Raw genomic sequence first — 24,339 nt, 5'->3', positions numbered from 1 at the left:
GGCATCCTAACGCCACAGGTACTTCCTGGTAAACACCTTTGAGTTTGTTCAAGCTTCCTATATGAATACTATTTACAGAAACTTCAAAGTAAATTCCTCTGGTATGGGTCATTGTTGTATTAGATTGTTTATTGATAATGGAAACCATGCAGCTGTAGCTCACAGGAAGTCTAGTCTTGTACTGTTGTAGCTAGCTAACTAGCTACAAAAGCCATTGTTAGTTAGCTAAGAAGATGTCAAGAATCATTGTGTTGTTCTTCTATCTAGCCTTAGTCAGTGCTGTCACTAGCAAGACTCTACTTCACGTTGCATTGTTTCTACCAAGTTATGAATCGAAAGAGGCGTTGTCATACCAAACTCAAAGGCTACTGTCCTCCGGATATCAAGCTGCTAATGAAGTCAACAATTGTACTGATGTATTGAACAGTTACTCTCTGGAGTTGATACCCATACTAACATTGGAATCGAATACATACAAAGCTGTAATTGAGTTCTATGACCTATTGTTATCACCTGAAGTCAAACTCGTTGGTATCGTTGGGCAAATGGACAGAAGTTTGGCGCGGTTGCTACTACCGATTGCAGATCAACTGGGAATCACTCAAGTGGTTGACTTAGTCTCGGATACAAACAAAAGTCGTCATCCAAACTTGTACACACCTGTACCCTCTCTTTCTCTACATATCGAGGCTGCTGTGTACTTGCTTGTCGATAAGCAATGGCCTAGAGTGGGCCTACTACACACTGATGGTCCTGTACACTTGGGAGCTGCCCACCGCTTTCTGTCACTAGTGAAGGAGCTCCATGCCGGTGTGGAAGTCTCTCTGATTCGTGTCGAACCAAACTCTATAAATGATACGTTGAATTTGTTGGAGGATTCTGAATCATTTGTGTTTTTGTCTCTTCTCCCGTTACCACTGAGTAGTCATGTGATCTCTGGTGCTGAACAAAGAGGTTTGCTTTATGTTTGGATTCTGCTTGAGTATGAACCAAATAGTGATGTTTCTTTTCCAAGTGAAAATGCTTTGATTTTTCGGTATCTGTTCAATAGTACGAATATTTCCCCTGGTCCTGAAGTGTGTGTTAGTGTCACTGGTACTCAGAACTTTGTCTACCGCTCGTTATGGGTGTTGTCTACAGCTTTGAACTCCTCCACTCGTTCATTTGGCAGCCTCTACAATATTCCGGGAAAAATGGACAATATGTCACAGCTAATTAGCAAGGAACTGGATACGTCACCTTTTGTCCGTAACTATGCTTACGTGGACCAAACACTGGAGATTTTATCGAACGATAGTCGAAGCGTTGGATATTTTGATTCACAAACTAAAAAAATTTCATTGAATGTGACTTTTGATGTACCTGGTTTACAAGAGAACATTTCCCGTAATTATGTCCTCTTTCCTCCTGAAGTGGTACAGTTTACAGTGGCTGTAACTTGTATTTGTTTCGCGTTAACTACACTTCTTCTCTTACTGTTTGTCTGTTTTAGGAAAGAGCCTGAAATCAAAGCCAGCAGTGTCTCTCTAAGTTTGCTTATGTTCTTAGGATGCTATCTCATTTTGTCGGGTGCTCTAACCCTATTTGTTAGCAATGGATTTATCTTGTTGTCTCATTCCGCTCGCATAGCTAGATGTAATATTGAAATCTATTTTGTGGCTGTTGGTGTAGATATAATATTAACAACTCTACTGGTGAAGGTTTTACGAGTTTGGAGAATCTTCGCGCTTCATGGACGAACTGGAAGGTTCTGGAAAGACTACTCTTTACTGTGTTTCATTGGTGTTGTGGTTGGAGGAAAGATTGTACTACTTGTGATTTGGATTGCGGTGGACTCGTACAATTTAGAAGACATTGACAGACTGGTAAGGAAGGATGGTAGAAGTGTTTTGTACAATACTGTGCAGCAGTGTCAGTCCAGAGACTATTTTGTATGGCTTGGGCTTGTATACGGCTATAGTATTGTCATTGGTCTAATTCTGATCTTTGTTTCCATTATGACGAGGAAAATCAAGCAGGAAAATTTCAAGGACACCAAGAAAGTCAGCATCTACACCACATCTTGTACCATATTAGCGATTGTTTGCGGGTCACTATGGGCTTTGCTCAGATTTAGTGGGGACAGTGTGGGAAGCAAGCTAGCCATTGGTGCAATGTACTGTTGTCTTGTGCTCTTCAGTGAGCTGTTTCTATTCTTGCCCAAAATCCTCGCACCTTTGCTCAGACGATTGAACCTTGCACCCGCTTATGAGAATGAGATGAAGTTGTCCAGTGTCAAATCACCTACTCTTAGGCCACTAAGTGTTATCATTGATAGTTTCATAAAAAACTGACTCTACTTTCATTTGTGTTTTGTTATACATTATCGTTTACACTGTGCTGTGATATGATGTGCATGTTATTGATTATTGTATATCGTATTATTAGAATGTTTTGCGAGCATCAAACATATGCGAACTTTGCGGGGGGGGGTTGATCAATTCGAAACAACAAAAAAAGCAATGCCTAAGTTATTACTAGTAAATACACACGATCCTTGCCAGAACGCAATAGTTGATCGCAAAAGATCAAATTTTCTGCTGATTTGGCTCATTCGCAAAGGTTTTTCACCCTCAAAATAATATACGATAGCGGGAAATTTCCCTGAGGTGTAACATTTCACGTTTTTCGATGACAGGCAGTAAGGATAAACTCCCACGCACCGGTATTTCACATGCAAAGTTCTTGGTGAGTGTGGCTTCCTGGCATTGAAACAAGAATATTACAACCCACAAACATCTTCTGAGGGCTCTCGAGCCAAATAGCTAAAATGTTCACCTACGAAAGTTTCCCTCTATAATGTGGTATCTGGCACATTTAGAAATGGGTAATGTATTGGGTAAAGGTCTCTAATTAGTTTGTACTAAACCATACAATTTTTGTTCTCTTTCTTCCCTCCAGTTTGTCTCGAGACCTCCTCCATCTGGTTTCAAGCCCGTCAAGACTATCGAATATCGAGAGGGGAATAAACTGCGCTCATACCAGCTGGAGGGTGTCAACTGGCTCCTGTTCAACTGGTACACTCGTCAGAACTGTATCCTGGCTGACGAGATGGGCCTGGGAAAGACAGTGCAGTCCATCGCCCTCCTGCAGGAGATTTATGTGAGCTACAGTGCATGTAGGCTATAATTATACATGTATGTCAATTTTACCGTATCTCCTCAATCGGACTGTAATAAACGCCTGGTCTCGATTAAGAGCTGATGAGTCAACGATGGTTCAAACGAGATTGGCGTTTAAGTGCCTCACCCTAGAACCTCAGTTAGAAAATAAATGCACTGACGTTATAATCAATGAACAGTACTTTTGTGTCTCAAATTGCTCACTAACGACTTGTATTTCTGTGGCTCTTCCCTCCCCCCCAACTGTGTCCCTTAACTCTCCCTTAGGCAAACAAAATATACCCTCTCTCTGTTTATAGGAAATTGCAGATTGTGTTTTATCACGTAGTAGAACAAATATATTGTCCTCCAAAACTGCTACGCTCATACTAAATTAGCCTCGTTCCCAGGCCGATTTTTCTTTAATAGAGTGAAAAATACGATCTGGTATGTATATGGGCATGGCAGGAACCAGAAACAAAAGCAAAGATTCTTCACATTTTGTTTCCTTTAAAAATAAGCTACGTGTATATATGCTCTCAATTAAAAATGTCTAGCGATAGATTATCTAGCTAGCTAGCTTTGGCAACTTTAACTTGTTCAGATTAAACTTTACATTGTCGTGTGTTGTTCTTGCAAAATCTCTCTTCTTTTGTTTTTAGTTCCTAACCATATCCAGATACAATCAATACCAGGCCTAGTTGGCGACCTAGCGTTATTTTAGAGACAACTCGGCTGGGAACGATACTAATACTAAATATGTTCTCGGGGTAAAGATTACCCTGAAACTACTATTTTTAGCTTTCATACAATGTAATATTATTTCAAAGGGCACTTCCCAAGGTTTAGGTGTTTATGGTGTCTGTTCAGCTATATAACACTTCAATAGTGAAAGCTGTAATTATCATCTAGGTCCCGGATAGCTGATCATCCTTGGTTCAGCATTGGACATAGTAAAAAAAAAAAAAAGACATGCTTAACACTGGTTGAAATACATGCTATGGAGATGTTGAGGCTTATTAAACACTTGGCTGTATTATATAGAGAGTGGTCTGTTTAGGCATAAATATTAGAGGAACAGGGATTGGAAACGCCCATGATTACGGGAAAACAACCGCATTTGCTTGCTCCGTAAATTATCGCATAACAGTAGACTAGTATAAATAACAAATTAAGGCAGTCAAAGTAGTTAGAGCAGCTATAATAGCAGCTCTTCAGGAGGACGAGGACTTTCTATAGTCTTCCTATGGGACACTCCATTTTAGAAACTGAGGAGAAGCTGAAGAATTTCCAAGAGCACACAGAAGTGCTGCAATAGTCTCCAGACCTCTTTCTCTCTTCCCCCTCCCCCTTCTGAGAAAAGAGCTGTTTTTTATATTAACTTTTTCGTACAATGTTTAATCCTACGGTTGGTTCAATTTAGTTCATAATATAAACCCTGTCTAGTGTCTTGGGTGAGATCGTAGGGGCTTTCTGTCTTTGTTTTCTTACTCTTCCTGATCGTAACTTTGCTCTTTGATGTACAAAGAGGAAATTGAGATGATGGAAAGTGGTTCTCAAGCCACAGTATAAACCGTAAGTAATGAGTAACATAATCACAATTATAAGAAAACGATACATATTGTAGATTTTCTCATTCCATAACCAATAATACAACCTACACATGTTTAAGCCATTTAGCTGTGAGTGAGTAGCCTAGAATTGGCTTACTAACTTAGTAACTTGGTCTGAGGAAAGATTCACAAAAGCCTGGAAAATTACACAAAGTGATTTTTTACGTTCATTCCTGCATCTTCATCACCAGTAAGTATCACCTCCTACTTGCTATGACTTTGATATGGCTACTATGTCGACTAAGCAGGGTTTCCTAAGGCGCGCGTGGGCCGCCACGGGTATAGTATGTAGTACTTCGGTTTGTTTGTCGTTTGTTTGTGATATGTGAGTCTACTCACCTGGATGCCATAGCACTGCGTTTACAGCATGGATAGCCTCCACACAACAAGTTATTAGTTTTAAAAGTGGAAGATTTCGATGTTAAAGCTTCGTTGTCATATAAAAGCGAGCAAAATCTAAGAAGCTAAGAAGCTTGAACCTGCACGTGGCAGCTAACTACACGCGGCCTTTAATTTGAGACAGACTACGTATTTACAGCTGAAGTGACCCCGTACCAAGAACAATGGAAAAGGGTCACTACAATAGAAAGCTAAAATTTTGTGACTGGTTTGTTGTCTGACTCTGGGATCCTACTCCAGGAGCCATACTTTTCTGAGACTCCAGGCTTCTTTGCTGTGATCCTGGTCCACAGTGCATATATCTATGTATCACTAAAACCCTGACAGGCTATTCTCAAATGTTTCAGCATGCCTCCAGTCTGGTTTAGTTTTATTGGCTCCTGAGTTGCTGTGCTAGACAGTCAAGTCATACAGGATAACATCACTACATGCACTGCATTTATCACTCTTCATATTCATGTCACCAGCCGAGGGTTTGCACTTTAATTAGGGCTCTAGTTGTGATCCTACTAACGGTCCGGGACTCCCAGTGCATGTCAGGTGTTTTATTTGTATGTTCTAGGCCCACTTACGCTGTAATCCTAGTGCATGTCTGACCATGCACCACTGCCGTTTTCAAAAGCATTCAAATCTGATTGTCCTTTGTATATCATTCCTCTGGTTGTTAGTTACTGCTAGGTTTCCATGTTTATATAGTAATACTAATTACTCTGGTTGTGAGATGTAAAACCGCCAAGGGTCATGCAGTGCTCTGGTTATGCCTCAGTGCGCATGGCGCAAGCGATTATACGGTAGTGTGTCTGTGTAGACTGTTACAGCTGCTCAAGGATAAATAAAGTGGGTGTAAGAGTTTCTATAGGCTTCTAGTCATGTTTTCAATTCGTGGATTTGCAATTTGGTTCTCGAGTCATACCTAGTTTTGCTTACTTGGAATGCCATTGCAGCCTTTTCAGAAGAGTGCATAGAGCAACCTGTCCATGGAGTGTTGCTATTTCACTTAGTAGTTAGCTCTGCACTAGAATGCTAGCTATCGGTAGCTGCAAGGCTGCAGCCATTAATTTATACTTGGACTTTGGCATCGATCCTCTTAACAATTAACAATCATGGTCGATCATTACCCACTCTTTGAGTTTCCCTATGATTCTGGATTCTGCCTGAGCTGCATGCAGCAAAATTAATAGTGTTCAGCATGATATAACGTGTGTATAAAACTTGAAGCGACTAGCCTTATATGTTATGTAGCTTTGACACCTCCACCGAGGGATCAGCACCCGTCTGTTTTCCTGACCACAAGTATAGACAGATGCTTTCAGTTCATAATTATGGTTAGACTTAGCCTCGACTCCAGCCCCTTGAATAGTGGGCCTGGTATTTACTGTTGGCGTGTGGGTGGACAATTAATTTATTATTTACCGTAATTTATCTCATTGAACGTTAAAACAGTTATTGTGATAAAGAACAGAAAAAAGAAAAAGAAGAGGCTACCTCTCTGTATATACTGTAGACAGAGACAGCTAAGTAAAACATCAGCTCTGTAGATTTATTCATTAACTTGAGGCTCGGATCGGATACACACTCAGGCAACAAGTTAATCTCATAAGAAATTAGTTAAACCTGTGGGTAAAAAATAAATGTGGATAAGTACAGTGGCTGTGACGTAACGTAATGTGAGGCTACTTATTGATTTACACAATAGATTTACCATTGAAAGCACTATCCATTAATACACACTCAAGCAACAAGTCCGGATACACACTCAAGCAACAAGTCCCTCGGATCGGATACACAAGTCCCTCGGATTGTAAACACATTCAGGCCACACAGTTCTCGGATCATGCAGATACCACGTACTTACTCTGTGACCAATTTTCGGCAAATGTCACAACAATACTTCCTTCCAGAGAGAATGGCACTGAACGTCGAACAGACACACCAACACTTTGAAGATGGCTTCACTCAGAGAAACAAGAGGAGAAATCACCATCACAACACTTCTTTCAGAGAGAGGTGCACTGGTCCTGTCAAGCTTCACATCAATCAAGAAAGGAAGTGTCTGGAAAGCAGATATATGGGCTTGCTCTGGGACTTGCCATAGCCGGTCGATACGGTACCCACATAAACACCAGCGTACAGACACTTTAACGCCTCCAGCTGCTTGTCTTTCAAGACTAGACCTGGTTTTCCAACACAGGATAACGCGTACGCGAGAGCAGAAGAGAAGGTAGCAGCCATTACACAACTTGGACTAGATTTCTTTTTTCAATGACATCATTATAAATGAAACGGATATCAATGTTTTACAAACTAATAATACTGATAAATATACTGCAATTTACGATTACCCAGATTCTGGGTAATTCTAGCTGGCGCATGCGTAAACAGTGTATACCAGGCCGCCTTTCTCAGCGGCTTGGAATCGAGGCTAGGTTAGACTTTACTATCACATGTAAAAAAAAAAATTGTTCACTATAATCTTAATTTATCTCTGGGTTGTTCAACAAGTGGTAAGCATCAGCATCTTGTGATCGGGATAAAGTTCGAGAACGTGAATTCTGAGGACGTGAATTAACAGCAAAAGCACGATTTCTTCCAATTGGAAGAAGTGATTCATGCAATTCAGCTGATTGGTTCGAGCTCTGTTCACTCTCATCTGGGGAATGAGGTTGCTCTGGTTCACTCTCATTTGAGTAAGGAGGTTGCTGTTCATCTGTAGTATTCTGTTCGAGATCATTGTCCCGTTCTTGTGTAATGATGTGCCATGGTGTGCAAACACTTATAGTAAAAGTGAGAACAAAGATACCAAATTTCCAGTAGATAGCAAGGATTTTTGCGAAAGGATAATGTTCGTACAAGTGATAAGGTAAGACGAAACTATACAACGCAACATCTACTATGCTGGCAGTAATAGACAGACTAGAAATCAAGACATACACACACCATCTTCCTTTTTTGGGTATTTGTTTGTAAAACCATATGCAGAATCGAGATATTAGCTTCACAATGATTTGCAGAGCTGTGAACACACCACCAACTGCAGCAAGGCCTATACCAAATGAAAAGGTGAATCGAAAGCAGATAAACTCGACATCTAAGTCCTTGTAGTCGGTACAGTTGTTCACAATTTCGTACGACGGTGAAGAGAAGCAATCTATTGTTAGATCGTCACAAACAAGAGACTCGGTGAAAACGAAGAGGTCCCAGAAAACAATAAAGGAACTTGGCACAAACAGCATCCCTATAAAATACAAGCACCAAGAAACAAAACCTGATACCTCATTTGAAGCAATATAGAACTTTCTTTCCTTGCTTTTTGTTCCAGGCATAGAGGTCAGTACTGCCAACGGAGGTCCATAGAAAATGTCCAGAAAAACGTTTTTTACTGTATATTTTTTCTCTGCAAGACAAGTAACAAAAAGGCTTACTATGAAAAATATAAGCGGAAATATGAGTACTGGAAGACTCTCTATGTATTCGTAGGTAGTATAGGAGAAGTTAGGCTTTGGGAGCATCATTTTGAGAGATGGTCAGACTTCAATATCACAAACTGTTTTTTTTATCCAGTGCATTGCTTCACTTATGTAGACAATCGATGTCTATGAATATAATTGTGTATAATTATGAAAATACCCCAGTAATTGGTGCAAAGTCGAGCATCTTTATGTCCTGTCTGTTTTTCCTTACAAGTAGACGGCTTGCTCAGTGCAACATACATATTATAAGTAATATTAGAGGAGAGATGGATACACTAAACACTGCATGGTCAGATCATAATATTGTTTCAACACACATACACACACACACAGAACACTGGCATCAAAGGGCCGTTCCTGGTCATTGCCCCCCTCTCAACCATCGCCAACTGGCAGAGAGAGGCAGAGTTATGGACGGACTTCAATATTATTGTCTACCATGGCAGTGCCTACAGCCGACGCCTCATCCACGAGTATGAACTCTATCACCGTGACGACAGTGGAAAGATCATCCCAAACACGTACAAGTTTGATATCATCATCACAACCTACGAGGTCATCCTCTGTAAGTCCAGCAATGTATTGTTTATGAGTTTGAAAGGGATCAATTTTTCTCTCTACAATGAAATCTCAGCTACATGTATCAGAGATTTGCTATAGTAGCAGCTATAAATACACATGCATAATTTAATCGATATATAATTTATGGCAAATGGTAGCTAGCCAAATTGTGTTAAATTACAGCAAAACCTATTCAGCTGAGTTCGTAGTAAAGTATGTGGTAGCACAAGGAGTACCTTCATGTACTCTTGATAGCACACATAATAAAGTATGTGGTAGCACAAGGAGTACCTTCATGTACTCCTCATAGTAAAGTATGTGGTAGCACAAGGAGTACCTTCATGTACTCCTGATAGCACACATAATAAAGTATGTGGTAGCACAAGGAGTACCTTCATGTACTCCTGATAGCACACATAATAAAGTATGTGGTAGCACAAGGAGTACCTTCATGTACTCCTGATAGCACACATAATAAAGTATGTGGTAGCACAAGGAGTACCTTCATGTACTCCTGATAGCACACATAATAAAGTATGTGGTAGCACAAGGAGTACCTTCATGTACTCCTCATAGTAAAGTATGTGGTAGCACAAGGAGTACCTTCATGTACTCCTGATAGCACACATAACCGGACAGCTTAATTGTCTTCACAAATCTTAAATTTACCCCCCCCCCCTCCCACACACACACATACACACACAGCTGATGACAGTGAGCTGGCGTACATTCAGTGGAGGGTGGTGATTATTGATGAGGCCCACAGACTCAAGAACAGAAACTGCAAACTACTTGATCAGCTCAAAGCCATTGACATGGTCAGTCGGAGAGGGGATTGGTTGAGCAACCTGCCAGTGGGTGTGGTTGTGGGTGTAGCTAATGTGCTCCACACAGTGTTGATTGATGTCTGCTACTCTGAGAATGTGTTCAGCCCTTCCTTATCAGTAACAATGGATGGGCCCAGGGTTTCCGTTCACTTTTAATGATAATCAACATGACATTTGTGTAGCACCACATCAAGATTGCATACTAACATGTGCCCCCCACACACATACCACTCTCAGGAGCACCGAGTCCTGCTGACGGGCACTCCCCTGCAGAACAGCGTGGAGGAACTGTTTAGTTTACTCAACTTCCTGGAGCCGAGCACCTTCACTTCTCACCTGACCTTCCTGCAGCAATTTGGAGAGCTCAAGACGGAGGAGCAGGTTGACGAGCTCAAGGCAGTGAGTCATATGACTGTCTGTTGTGTCATGTGATTAGATGGCAGGTGGACGAGCTCAACCTGTTATGTGGTGTAATTGTTGTTATGCCATACATTTGCGGTGTCATATGGGTGAAAATAATAATTCTCCCACCTTCTCAGATCTTGAAGCCGATGATGCTGCGTCGACTGAAAGAGGACGTGGAGAAGAGTTTGGCACCAAAGGAGGAGACCATTGTCGAGGTCAGTCACATGACTGTCATATTGATGGCTCTTGTTTTTTTTAATGGAACCTCTGAATAAAGACACTTTGAGGCCAATAAAACCCAATTTTGTTTTTTGTATATAGACTGCAGAGAGGCTGCCCTTTATTCGGAAGCACTATCCTTTATAGGCTATTTGGAGGGTTCTTTATTGGAGGTTCCACAGCTAGTATCAAATCAGAATGTATACATGTAGTTTCTTGTGTCTTGCCATGTACATCCCTCTATTTACTTGCCCGTGCACTCTGTGTAGGTAGAGTTGACGGTGAGTCAGAAGCAGTACTATCGTGCCATTCTGGAGAAGAACTTTACGTTTCTGTCCAAACCGGGAGGGGGCGGGGTCATGCCCTCCCTCCTCAACGTCATGATGGAGCTACGCAAGTGCTGCAACCATCCATTCCTCATACAGGGTGTGTGAGAGTACACTGTTCAATGAATTAAGTTGATGGTCATGCATGTTATACTTAGTAGGGTTTTTTGGTAATAGGGAAACTTAGCCATATTAGCCTAGTCTCCAAGTTTCATGTTGCTAATAACTAGGTTAATTGTGTAGGAAACTATACATATAGAGGGAAGCCTTTCCTGTTTGAATCTCACCATTATTCTTAAAATATTTCCTACCTACTACACTTTTACCATGTGGTCTAGTGGGTTTAACTTAGCTGGGTGTGGCCAGGCCAGGCCGGGGACATGCTTATATAGGATTTTCAGTGCAGCCCAATCAGATTGCAGTATTTTTTACTATTCACATTGATATTCATAACCGGATATGCAGTGTATAATTTTATTCATGATGCGAGCAGTATTGCATAACACAGCAGTACAAATCCTATATAAGCATATCCCCAGCCACCCGTCAGAACGGTTGGCCGGGCCACGCCCAGCTACATGTAGGTTTAGCTGTCGTAAATTTACACCTCCAAGGGAAAATATGTATACCTCGTGATCAGGAGGTTTACTGTCATAAACCACTCTACATGTACATTAACTAATACATAAATTACTTTCGATTAACGAGTAGTACTGTAAGGTATTAGAAGCTTCGCCTTGTACTCTGAATCACTGTTTTATTACTAAGCAGGTTCCTAGGAAAATGTATTTGATTTGTGCATTGCATGAGTTGTGTATTACTATTTACATGTAGCAAGACAGATTTTGCGAGAATAGAGGGAGTCATTTAAAAGTTTAAGTTTGCCCTATCAAGTGTGTGCGAGGAGGTCAGCAATTAAATTTGATGATTTCTTGCCCCTCCCCCTATCCTCATGTACCCTCCCCCCTCGCAGGAGCGGAGCAGACAATAGTGGCTGACTACCAGCGACGCAACCCGAATAGTCCAGAGACCGAGTGTCTGGTTCAGGCGTCTGGTAAACTGGTCCTCATCAGCAAACTACTGCCCAAGCTCAAGGCCAATGGACACAAGGTGAGCTAGCAAAGCATCTTTATAGGGCCACTCCAAGTGATACTCTGGTTTCTGGTCCACCGCCCGCATCAGATTTTATTTTTGGATTTCTATCTCATTATTTCTACTACGCATGCGCAGAATGGTCCATGTGGTACAAATAGTGTGATAATGATACTCATTTGCAAAATAATGAGATTCATAAGGTGAAATTGATAATGACATAATGAGAAGCGCCGCCCGCCCGCATGCAATTAGAAAAACTTCAGGACCAGAAACCAGGGTATCACTTGGAGTGGCCTAGTCTTTACAGCTTGATTCTTTGAGTGCCCATGCATAACTTGAGTTGGGAGCATGTGATTGTAATGTCTGTCTGAGGATACAGTACTTGTCTACATACATGAAGCGGTGACTATTCAACCTGAAGTTACTGTTGCCTCTAGCTATGGACAGCCAACCTGTAATATACACTGTAGTTGTTAGGAGCACAATCACATCTGTCTTGCTAAGCTAAGCGAAAAGTGAACTCTTAAATGAGTACCCCCTCACGTCATAACCCTCCCCACACCACACCACCCTCACACACACACACCACCCTCACACACACACACACACATCCCTATAGGTGCTCGTGTTCTCCCAGATGGTGCGGTGCCTTGACATGCTGGAGGACTTCCTGAGAATGAGGGGGTACCTCTACGAGAGGATCGATGGTAATGTACGAGGACCACTGAGGCAGGCGGCCATTGACAGGTTCTCAAAACCAAGTGAGTCACTCTCTTAACATACGTATATTAGCCAGCCTCAATATTCAGAGATCTACCCACACTGGTCGGTGGTAGTCGGTGATAACCACCTCTTAGGCCTAGTTTACCACATGTTGGCTGTTAAAAAAGGCAAATTTATGAAGATTGAAATTCTTGCCACATCCCTGTTTATTCTATGCTTGCATGTGCAGTGTTGTGTCAGTGTAACCCTTTTTATATGGGGCACCTTTGGGGAACAAGGTTTGTATACACATGTACAGAGGTGGCCTGTTTTGTGCATACAACAAAGATGAAACCGTGGAACCATGAGTGATGACCATAACCAGACCATAATTATTTTGATTATGGGCAAGCATACACAACACACACATGATTATACATTTTACTGTAGTGTATGTTGTATGTAGATTGATGTGCGGCTGCCAGTCAGAAATACAGCACATGAATATCCTTCCCCCCTCCCCCCTCCCCAGATTCTGATCGCTTTGTGTTCCTGCTGTGTACTCGTGCGGGCGGTCTCGGTATTAACCTCACAGCAGCTGACACGGTCATCATCTATGACTCTGACTGGAACCCTCAGAATGACCTCCAGGCACAGGCTCGCTGTCATCGGATTGGTCAGAACAAACCCGTCAAAGTGTACAGGTTGATCACTCGCAACACGTACGAGCGAGACATGTTTGACAGGTGAGAAACGTGCTTGTGGTTCATAACTGTTTGCTATACTGTCACCACGCTTGGCACATAATCTGTAAACAAAAACAGCTTTTGAAAAGCATTTAGTAGCTTCGTTTTGAAAGACTTTAACTAACTTCTATGCACAGTTTATTATCAACACTAACAACTGGTAAATCTAACAACAGAGAGTTATGTTGCCATGGTGCTAGTAATTGCACTCATCTGTACATTTAGATCGTACAATAATTACATGTACACGTGAGGTGCCAGTGACGGTACCTACTCAGTGCACATTGTACGCACAGTAATGGATGAGTTGCATTTCTGTATCACAGGGCCAGTCTAAAGCTGGGACTGGACAAGGCAGTGCTGCAGTCGAGTGGGTCAGCCGCCACTGGATCCGGGGTGAGTAGAGACACACCACACAACAGCCAGTGTGTCTGTTAGCCTCGACAGTAGTGCAGTTATGATAAATTATGATTCTATTCTTTAATCCCTCCCGTGCAGCCACCCCAGATGACCAAAAAGGAGGTGGAGGATCTGCTCAAGAAGGGAGCGTACGGAGCACTCCTCGACGAGGACGACGACGCTAACAAGTGAGTGAGGGGGAGTGGCCTTACGTGAGTGGGCCAGGGGTGGTTTAGAGAGGTCACAATACATGTACTTGTAAGCTCTGACCATACAATGAGTTAGGAAACGGTTCTGTACGTGCTACTCAAATAGATTAGTGGGATAATAGCACTTTGTCCCCCCCCCCCCCCTTAGGTTTTGTGAGGAAGACATTGACCAAATCCTGGAGAGAAGGACGCAGGTCATCCAACTGGAGTCGGAGGGAAAGGGATCAACATTTGCCAAAGTGAGACCTCTACAACTGCAACTCTTATAAATACAGTGTACATGTCACTGCAAGTAGTGTATCACTGTAGTAGCTGTACCCGAACCAGCCCTTGTTATTGAGTGTATCACTGTAGTAGCTGTACCCGAACCAGCCCTTGTTATTGAGTGTATCACTGTAGTAGCTGTACCCGAACCAGCCCTGGTTATTGAGTGTATCACTATAGTAGCTGTACCCGAACCAGCCCTTGTTATTGAGTGCATCACTGTAGTAGCTGTACCCGAACCAGCCCTGGTTATTGAGTGTATCACTGTAGTAGCTGTACTCGAACCAGCCCTGGTTATTGAGTGTATCACTGTAGTAGCTGTACCCGAACCAGCCCTGGTTATTGAGTGTATCACTGTAGTAGCTGTACCCGAACCAGCCCTGGTTATTGAGTGCATCACTGTAGTAGCTGTACCCGAACCAGCCCTGGTTATTGAGTGTATCACTATAGTAGCTGTACCCGAACCAGCCCTGGTTATTGAGTGTATTACTGTAGTAGCTGTACCCGAACCAGCCCTTGTTATTGAGTGTATCACTGTAGTAGCTGTACCCGAACCAGCCCTGGTTATTGAGTGTATCACTGTAGTAGCTGTACCCGAACCAGCCCTTGTTATTGAGCAAGCGAGTTAAATGTTACGATCGGTAGTTAGGGTTTGAAACAGTATATTGTGTGGGCTCTTCAGACTTGTACCATATGTATACTATACATGTAGCTGCTTAGGATGTGCATTATGTTTCATTCCCATTCCCCTATTCCTATGCAGGCCTCGTTCTCGGCTGATGGATCCACAGACATTAGTATTGACGATCCTAACTTTTGGCAAAAGTGGGCGGAGAAAGCCAACCTGGACCTGGACGAGCTAGCCAACAAGGTACCTATGATATTATAGTCGTATCTAATTCTGTGATGTCAGGATAGCCACGGTGGCCCTAGCAAAACAGTGGGAACACACCTTGGGAAACAAAGTTTTGGCCATTATACGTGGAGGTGGCTTCAGGTTCATTTGGGACCTGGGTGCTGTGTTTATCGCGATTGGCCTTCCTAAGGGTGGCCATTACAGCAGTTCCCGAGGGTGGCCGTTACGGCAGGTCCCGAGGGTGGCCGTTACGGCAGTTCCCGAGGGTGGCCATTACGGCAGTTCCCGAGGGTGGCCATTACGGCAGTTCCCGAGGGTGGCCATTACGGCAGTTCCCGAGGGTGGCCATTACGGCAGTTCCCGAGGGTGGCCATTACGGCAGTTCCCGAGGGTGGCCATTACGGCAGTTCCCGAGGGTGGCCATTACGGCAGTTCCTAAGGGTGGCCATTACGGCAGTTCCCGAGGGTGGCCGTTACGGCAGTTCCCGAGGGTGGCCATTACGGCAGTTCCCGAGGGTGGCCGTTACGGCAGTTCCCGAGGGTGGCCATTACGGCAGTTCTATTGCACATTTATTCTGCTTACGTGCTCGTAGTGTAGTCAGGCCATTGGTTTCCACATGTGTTCATATGAAGCAAGCACGATACGTATACCACCCTTTGAATAATTTTAACCATTCCATAATTTTAGTAGTATTGCATCATAAATTATACTTGTTTGTTTAGGATACTTTGGTTATTGACACTCCTCGCCAGCGTAGACAGGTCCGTCGCTATGGTAATGACAATCAGGAGGAAGTGGTTGACATGGGAGATATTATTGATGAGGTTCGTTATTAACAATTTTAACAATTTGTTACAGTCCTAACATGTACATGTACGTACATTGACTGTAGTAATAAACAAAGTCTGAAAATTATGTGTGACAATAATGATTTTTCTTGCCTTCCAATTGTCCATTACCCTACACACACATTTCCACACCCCTCACACACCTCTTCACCACACACACATACCTCCACACATCTCACACACCTCCACACCCCTCACACAGGTGGTGGACCTGCTCCCGTCACGTGGCAAGCAGGGCTGGACGAAGCTCGAGTGTTTGAAGGTGGAGAAGGGGCTGCTCACCTTTGGCTGGGCTAACTGGAAGAGAATCATTAGGAACACTTCTTTCAGCAAGAGGCAGCTGGGGAGCAAAGATATAGAGAACATTGCCAGGACTATTGTAAGGGAGGGTAGTTTGTGGGGGGTCTTCTCACGATTGAATAATAGTTACTAGATATCATCTAAGGAATCTGATGCATAGGTTTTGATTATCCAGGAGGTCTCTATAGAAACTGTGGTACATGTATCACTGTTCATGGCATTGGGACGGATTGGCATAAACCTTGGGCCAATCCCAGTAACTTAATGTCACAATTGTTTTTGTGGTCTACATGTAGTTTGTCTCTTAAAATAATCAATAACCCATTCGTATTCTCACAGCTGGTGTACTGCCTCTCCCACTTCACGGGTGACGATAAGGTCACAGCGTATGTGAACCGACTGATTGACCCAGGCATCACCACGGAAACAGAGGCGGAGGAGGACAAGTTCTACCAGGCCTTCAGTGAGGAGGACCTCCTGGAACTAAAGGCCAAGGACTCAGAGACACTATTCGAAGATGACTCGTACATGAAGCACCTCGTGAGACATGCCAACAAGTGAGGGGTGTGGTTAGTGGAGTTAATGCTCTTGTGACCATCTTGCCTATACATGTAGCTGCCTAACTTGAGGGTTGAATACTCTGTTGTTACATGTATAGACACTGTCACACTGTTGCCTAACACCTACATGTACATGTACATGTATCGTGGCCTCCTATACTGCCTGCATGAAACCACTATAACGTATATATGAGTCAGCTTTGTTCATGGCTATACATGTAGGTAAAAGCATGCATTGTTTACCTGCATGTACATGCACACTGTATGAATGTACTAGTCGTGGTGTGATCGTACATGTACTGTACAGGATCTTGTTACGAGTGAGACAGCTTCACGTGTTGAGGTGGAGCATGTTGGTGGACCAGTACGACCAGATCATGGCCGGGGATACCATCAAGTAAGAACCATTTGTACATTAATTATCATCAACAGAAAACTCCATTAGATCATGCATAGCTGCTAAACAATACCAGGCTGAGTAGTATACACAGTGAATCTTATACTGTACTGTACTGTACTGCTGTTGTTGGTATAATTATGGTATCAAACTAGTGTCAATTGTAACTACATTAATATGGCTACATGTACGTCTCTTACACCATTTCTATGCTCTGTTATCTATGCTTACACAGAGAGCTTAAGATGAACCTTCCCCTGCCAGAGGAGAGCCCCCCTGCCCCGTGGTGGGTCGCGGAGTGTGACTACTCTCTCCTTGTGGGGATTGTCAAACACGGTGGGTGTTAGCTTAACCCACGTTTGTGGGTAAATAATGCTGCATCAGTGCACACTGTCTGTACCTTTCCTATACTTCAAACTATACATGTAGGAGGCGTAACTTCTGCTCGTTTGTTTGTATTCCTCCCTTAATAACATTGTGACCCATATTGTACTATGCACCTACATAATTATAACTGTTAACACCGTTTGCTTTTATACATCTGCTTAACTGTTAACACCATATGTACATGTGTTAACACCATTATAACCCTAACCGTATACCAGCATGTACGTATACATTGTATTGCAAGAGACCAAGACATGTACATTGTGTAATCAAAGAGTGAAGCAATCCAAGAGAGCTACATGTAGGTCGGAATGTTTACATCATACTCACTCTCCCCTCACACTCAGGCTACGAGATGTTTGGTCCAATGAGAGCCGACCGTGCCCTATGTTTCCGAGCCCTCTGTGGGGAGGAGCCGAGGGCAAGCTCCAAGAAGAAGAAAGCTGCGATCGTACGAGCAGCTGCCCTGGCGGCCAAGAGCCGAGCTGCTCATGGTGTGGAGAGTGAGGGTAGTGGGAACGAGAGTGACTGGGACGAGGGGCTAGAGGAACCATCCCCCGGGAAGAAGACCACCAAGGTGACCAAGCACGGCGGTAAGCACGGCGGTAAGTAGTGTGGTTGTACATGTGTTGTTTATAAACTTTGTCTTTGATACATGCACACATGTTAATTGCTGTCTAGTGATTCTTTCATTATCAATAATGATATCGATGTACAGTGGTCTATGGCAGAGGAGGTCCAACAGGCGCGGTGCAGCTCAAGTAATTAGCCTCTGATTACTCTCAGCAAAAACATACGACGTGGGCGGATAATTATTGTTCCATCAAAGGCTAATTGCTTGAGCTGCACCGCGCCTTTCGTACCTCCTCTGGGTCTATGGCATAATATCCATACCTACATTTGTATGGTGGAACATCAATTGTATGCACATACATGTACATGTATATCCCCACCACCCCCACACACACACACACACACACACACACACACACACACACATACACAGTGTCAGGGCTCCACCCTTGGCCGACCCTGGCGGATGTGAACACCCGTGCCCGTCGCTATATAACCACTTGGTTACGACACCAGCGACGGGAGGAGGTCAAGCAGCACAACATTCAGAGGGTGAGCCACGCCCACTAATGGTACTGCATGATAGTGTATTTGGGATTTTGTTTACAGGTGATTTAAAATGGTCGCCCAACTTCTCACTTTACAAGAGGAGTGTTTATAATTACGTACAGTACGTACTTGCATGTGGATTGATTTCAGTACATGTACATGTAAGACCATGTTTCTGTACCATAAAAAGTCTAGTAAAGGTGGCGATCTTAAATAGTCTTATTTGTCTCTAATTTTGTGCCAAATGAAATCTCGAAGACGATATTATTTTGTTTTGTATATAGTGGCTGCCACTCTAAGGTCACTCTATTCTATTAATTGGCACCTAAAGTTATTAGGCTACTCTAGGGGATACCTGTAGGCACGTGCACCAATAATGGCGTGGTACTATATATGTGTACCAATAATGGTGGGGCACTTGTAGATCTATACATGTGCACCGATAATGGTGGGGCACTTGTAGATCTGTACATGTGCACCAATAATGGTGGGGCACTTGTAGATCTATACATGTGCACCGATAATGGTGGGGCACTTGTAGATCTATACATGTGCACCAATAATGGTGGGGCACTTGTAGATCTATACATGTGCACCAATAATGGTGGGGCACTTGTAGATCTATACATGTGCACCAATGTATATGGGGTACTATACATGTGTACTGTCAGATATTAGTGCCCACTTATGCCCTTATAAAGACTCCACACATTTCCTGGGATCTTATAATTATGAAGTATCACCTCAAATCTGAGTGCGATAAATCTTTGAATAGCTGTGATGCCTCAGTATCACGCTCAAAAATAAACAAGATATATTTATGCAGTATCTGCCAAGTGTATGTATAAAACACGTACATTGTATACAATTGTGTCTAGTGTCATAATAAATGTTTGACATTGATTACATGTACGAAAAATATGCAGTTACAGTGTAAAATCACAATTGAACACAAAACACCTACCTGCTAAACATTTTAAGAGTCTCTGTTATCCTCAAAGCTGTTGTAGCTGCTTGTATTTTCTCCTAAAGTCATCATTTGCTTTCCCTCCACCTTGTCAACATCACTCTGCTCTATTGGGTACTCACGAATCCCATTGTCTCGCTCACAAAGCTGGCTAGCAGCTGCTTTAAAATTACTCCAGTGGAGATTCCTCCGTGTCTCAGGGTCTAGTAGAAATGGGAAGGCGACGAATGCCCCTACTAGTGGGTAGGTGATGGCATGTAAATACCACAAGCCCAGATTCGGATTGGTAGGGTTTGCAATGTTGTGCGATCGATTTATAAAGGGGAAAATGTTCAGGAGAAAGTAAATAACGGGATACCAGATTAGGGGAGCCACTTCTGTTCTTGTTTGCTCCTTCACGCGCTCGGTCGTTGGATCGTAACGCCCCACCCAGTGACGTCGCGTCCGGTGCAGTTTATACAGAATGAAGACATAGAGGATCATGAGAATCAACAAGATGATGTACAGCGGGACGTACCAGAGCACAAATCTAAAGACTGTACCAAGGTCGAAGGGAGTACAGTCTTCATTCATATCTCGTATCCAACACCATGCCCCAGCTCTACCATAGGCAGTCTTGATAAAGGGTATCCAATTAAACGACAACGGTAAGAAGAAAATGATAGTAATGTAGATCCATTCGAGCTTTTCAAGACGTACATTTACTACTGCACACAAAAAGAGGTGTACTGTAATGCATACGACCGCATCTAGTTGCATCCATCCAGCATGCTGCTCAAAAAAACCAGCAACCACACAAAAATTGTCCATGTTTTGATCGTTAATGTCAAGGTAATCGACTCTGTGTATCATTATAGCTATGCTATTCAATAGGGTGGCTATTGATAGGTACAATACGAGTCTTTGTACAAGGACCTGCCATTTTTTGAAGAACAGGATGAGAAAGATGACAAATCCACTGGCTACAAATGAGATGAATGCACTGATCACACTAGCTACAGCCACTCCTATATAGTCTAGGCTGTTGTAAGGTTGGGCAGGTTGGGTACAGTTGGTTGTGTTGTCCATACTGAGTTGTACAGTACATGTAGGTATTCACTTTCTTTATCAGATATTGCTGATGTGGCACACTGCATACGTAGCTTGAAGCTGTTTATACTCTTTCATGTCTTTTAGTAGTACTGTTTTAATAGGGTGTGTTGGCATGCAGATACATTTACCACTGTGCATGTGACCTATGGTATTCACGATATCCCTTATATGGTTCGTACTAACTGACTTCCTGTGTGCATGCATGTGGTATTTGTTTTGTCAACAAACAATAGCTCTATTGGGAAAAATTCTCATACAAACATATTATTACTACGTGGCTTATAGCCAGCTTTTATAGCAAACTCATAAAATGTAAATGTCAATTAGATACGCAGTTTTTCTGTTGAGTTAATCTGGTGGTTAGTATCCGTACTCCCGTATAGGCTAGAAGATTCTTTTGCCACTGTCACAATACGAACATTGCCTTTCGATGGCGGCAAGCTGTCGCTAATGGTTCCACGCTCGGTCGGATACTCCGAAATTGTCGGCTCTTTGTGGAAGAGGGCTGCTTTAAATCTCCGACAGTTTAAACGTTTTCTAGTGTCTTTGTCCAGCGTGTATATGACAGCTATGTAGCCGCCTTGCAGTGGAGACACTATAGCATGGAGCATCCACAGTGGGTAGCTTGGTTCGTTGATTACTATAGTGTCGTGGATACGGTTTATAAACGGGAACAGGTTGAGTATGAGGAAGCCTAGTGGGTATAGCATAAGTGGGAGCACTTCTCTCTGCATAGTTGTCCTCTTTCGTTCCGTTTCAAGATCAAGTTTCCCTGTCCATATCTGCTTCTTTCTGGTGACCCAGATCACAATGAATGCGTAGACTAGAATCACTATTACCAATATCGTTGTGCTTGGTATGTACCATAGAAAAAGAACTGCGTAGCTTCCGAATGAAAATGGTTTGCAATTGTCGTCAATATTTTTAATCCAGCACCAAGCTCCAGCCTCGCCATATGCGTTGTGTAGGAATGGGATCCAATTGAAAGTGAGTGGTAAAATAACTATCAGAGCAACGTACACAATTTCAAATCTTTCAGTATCTTTATTAAACACAGCAGTCATTAGGAGGTTGAATGTGATGCAGCATATCGCTATGGTTTCAGCCCAAGCTGTGGTCTGATCAATGAATGCTGTTATAACACAGAGAACGTGTAGTGACTCAGAGTTCTGGTAGGTATATGATGGTAGGTCTTTGACTTGTTGGAATCTCAGAGCTATTGCAAACGAATTTAGCAGGGCACAAATGCACAAGTATAGAATTAGCCTCTGCACAAAGAAAATGTACTTTCTTAGTGAGACAATAAGGAATATGACGGCTGTACATGCTAGGAAAGATAGACTTGCCGAGCTTGCACTAACCAGTGCCACAACAACATAGCGCTCACTGTCGAATACTGAGCAGTTGTTTCTGCTACTGTTGCTAAGGCTGTATGCTGTATTCATGATTAGTTGACTTGTAAACCACTCTTTCTTTGCACAGTAGCTCTATACTCTAGCTGTTTTCTATTGTTAAAATGTCTAGCTGTCTATTGGCTACTCTCTGTTAGGGCATGTTCATGTACCACCTGTGCTGGCATTGTCACTGTATTAATATTACTCTGTCTCATGTGACTTAATACAATAACTGTGGTCATAAGTATTCACGCACAATGATTATTGTGTACTATGACAACCAAGTGAAAATTGACTATCTTGCAGTTTTCCAAAATACTGGTGTATACAAAAATAGTCTTATCTACTCTTGAATACACGTACAGGTGCATATAGAATACTCATTCAATGACACAAACACATGTAAAAAAAATTGGCTCTTTTTTCTTCTTCAAATGGACACAAAAACACATGAAACAAGTACACACAAACATAAACACATGTATAGCATTAACTGTTAATCCGGCTGGAAGTGAGCCATACTTGTGTTTATTGCAGTGTTTCCCTGAGAGGGTGTGAGCAAAGCTCTGTTTTGTTTCTTGTACAAGAAGACCTGTACACTGTAACACACTGGGAGTAGGATGTCCCTAAATGGAGTGACCACTGCGAACACCATCCACATGGTGTAATTGTGTTTGCGATAAATCATAGTATAAGTTCTGACACTTAATTCGATTAGGCACAGGAGTGTGAACAGGGTGTACGTAGTGAGGGTTATGGAGTTGTTTGGCTTGTAATTCTCGTTGACGATTTGTACCCCTTGATAGCGTTTCTTAACCGTAGTGTACACCCAGACTATTAGCGTTGCTATGGCAGTACTACCAACAGTGATGGTCACTATGACAATAGGTATAAACCACATGATCAACTCTTCGGCAAATTCCAATCCATCTTTCTCACAGTCATCAGTAATACTCACAATCCAACACCATTCCGGTTCTTGCTCCAAGAAATCGCCCTCGGCTTCGAACGGTAGCCATATTACATTCAACAGTATAGGCAGCCATATTAGCAGTAGCAGTGCATAGTGACATTTCTTAATGGCCTTTCCTTGTTTCTCTGTTTGCTCACTCTGAGCCATAATAGCTGCGTACGGATTTCTGACTTTCTGGACTAGTTTGTAGAGCAGGAAGAGTTGGTGGAAGGAGAGAATGATAGTGCATCCTTGTTGCACCCAGTTGACCAGTTCTAGTCCAATCCCAAGTGCTCGACAGAAGCCGAACCATTCCGATAGCGTAGGGAGCATTATGACAAGGAATAATACATCGTCAACAATCGTTAGCATTGCCAAGTAGATCACTATCCATTCCAGCAGTCCTCTAGTGAACTTTGACTTGAACAAACCTTTGACCATAAGCACTAGGATTACTAGAGAGATGATTGCACAAACCAATCCTGCTAGTCCTCTTGCAAGAGCGAGTTCTTCATATTGAGGCACAGACAACTCTGTACAGTTCTTCTCAATTGCCATATTTATAAGCACATGGGGGTGGGAAAGATGTTATTGATTTGTTTGATTTTGTTTTGTTTAGCCTCCAGTTCACAAGTTACAGCAGCAGCTATTATAATAGTTGGTCTTGTTAGCTAGCTTATTGTAAGGGCTATAAAGTGGGTGGTAATAGGATCAGCATCATGTGACCATGAATTAACTTAACACGATCCACGTAATGATACATAATGATTACTACAATGTGTGTACAATGTGTGGGCAGTATGTCGGGGGGTGTATCACTACACTAGCCCCAGCTGCAGTACGCTACTACAATGTGTGTACAATGTGTGGGCAGTATGTCGGGGGGGGTGTATCACTAGCCCCAGCTGCAGTACGCTACTACAATGTGTGTACAATGTGTGGGCAGTATGTCGGGGTGTATCACTAGGCCTAGCTGCAGTACGCTACTACAATGTGTGTACAATGTGTGGGCAGTATGTCGGGGTGTATCACTAGGCCTAGCTGCAGTACGCTACTACAATGTGTGTACAATGTGTGGGCAGTATGTC

General features: G+C 42.8%; 4 protein-coding genes and 1 long non-coding RNA gene across 8 annotated transcripts in view; 1 reads left to right on the top strand and 4 right to left on the bottom strand.

The window, feature by feature from the left end:
- Window positions 1–24,339, top strand: part of LOC135341040 (chromodomain-helicase-DNA-binding protein 8-like) — a 39,560-nt gene that overhangs the window by 10,742 nt on the left and 4,479 nt on the right. For 3 of the 4 annotated variants that reach the window (XM_064537508.1, XM_064537505.1, XM_064537506.1), the window contains exons 11-30: window positions 2,941–3,141; window positions 8,956–9,187; window positions 9,889–10,001; window positions 10,248–10,409; window positions 10,550–10,630; window positions 10,904–11,060; window positions 11,934–12,070; window positions 12,675–12,816; window positions 13,290–13,503; window positions 13,830–13,899; window positions 14,002–14,090; window positions 14,260–14,350; window positions 15,139–15,246; window positions 15,955–16,056; window positions 16,283–16,459; window positions 16,720–16,937; window positions 17,248–17,337; window positions 17,573–17,673; window positions 18,072–18,329; window positions 18,731–18,849. In XM_064537508.1, coding sequence (XP_064393578.1) covers window positions 2,941–3,141; window positions 8,956–9,187; window positions 9,889–10,001; window positions 10,248–10,409; window positions 10,550–10,630; window positions 10,904–11,060; window positions 11,934–12,070; window positions 12,675–12,816; window positions 13,290–13,503; window positions 13,830–13,899; window positions 14,002–14,090; window positions 14,260–14,350; window positions 15,139–15,246; window positions 15,955–16,056; window positions 16,283–16,459; window positions 16,720–16,937; window positions 17,248–17,337; window positions 17,573–17,673; window positions 18,072–18,329; window positions 18,731–18,849 — 2,862 coding nt within the window. The remainder of the gene's footprint in view (window positions 1–2,940; window positions 3,142–8,955; window positions 9,188–9,888; window positions 10,002–10,247; window positions 10,410–10,549; window positions 10,631–10,903; window positions 11,061–11,933; window positions 12,071–12,674; window positions 12,817–13,289; window positions 13,504–13,829; window positions 13,900–14,001; window positions 14,091–14,259; window positions 14,351–15,138; window positions 15,247–15,954; window positions 16,057–16,282; window positions 16,460–16,719; window positions 16,938–17,247; window positions 17,338–17,572; window positions 17,674–18,071; window positions 18,330–18,730; window positions 18,850–24,339) is intronic. The other variant, XM_064537507.1, reaches the window with a different exon arrangement.
- LOC135341048 (uncharacterized) lies at window positions 6,580–8,965 on the bottom strand. Its single transcript, XR_010396517.1, has 2 exons — window positions 6,855–8,965; window positions 6,580–6,766 (listed from the first exon to the last, which is right to left on the bottom strand). It is a non-coding gene; the product is annotated as an uncharacterized LOC135341048 (long non-coding RNA).
- LOC135341045 (cyclic AMP receptor-like protein A) lies at window positions 19,644–21,030 on the bottom strand. Its single transcript, XM_064537513.1, has one exon. It carries the CDS (start codon window positions 20,879–20,881, stop codon window positions 19,823–19,825), a length of 1,059 nt encoding a protein of 352 aa, XP_064393583.1. The 5' UTR covers window positions 20,882–21,030; the 3' UTR covers window positions 19,644–19,822.
- Window positions 21,116–22,532, bottom strand: LOC135341044 (uncharacterized). The gene has a single exon (XM_064537512.1). The coding sequence runs from the start codon at window positions 22,348–22,350 to the stop codon at window positions 21,229–21,231; it is 1,122 nt and encodes a 373-aa protein (XP_064393582.1). The 5' UTR covers window positions 22,351–22,532; the 3' UTR covers window positions 21,116–21,228.
- LOC135341046 (uncharacterized) lies at window positions 22,697–23,969 on the bottom strand. The gene has a single exon (XM_064537514.1). The coding sequence runs from the start codon at window positions 23,807–23,809 to the stop codon at window positions 22,796–22,798; it is 1,014 nt and encodes a 337-aa protein (XP_064393584.1). The 5' UTR covers window positions 23,810–23,969; the 3' UTR covers window positions 22,697–22,795.

The sequence above is a fragment of the Halichondria panicea genome, chromosome 9 (genome assembly GCF_963675165.1).
Source record: "Halichondria panicea chromosome 9, odHalPani1.1, whole genome shotgun sequence".
Lineage (NCBI taxonomy): Eukaryota > Metazoa > Porifera > Demospongiae > Suberitida > Halichondriidae > Halichondria > Halichondria panicea.
Note: the sequence above shows the minus strand (reverse complement) of the source record. Positions and strands in the feature narration are given on the sequence as shown.

Coding starts and splice junctions, on each gene's coding strand:
- LOC135341046 (XM_064537514.1), bottom strand. CDS start 23,809: ATGGCAATTGAGAAGAACTGTACAGAGTTGTCTGTGCCTCAATATGAA.
- LOC135341045 (XM_064537513.1), bottom strand. CDS start 20,881: ATGGACAACACAACCAACTGTACCCAACCTGCCCAACCTTACAACAGC.
- LOC135341044 (XM_064537512.1), bottom strand. CDS start 22,350: ATGAATACAGCATACAGCCTTAGCAACAGTAGCAGAAACAACTGCTCA.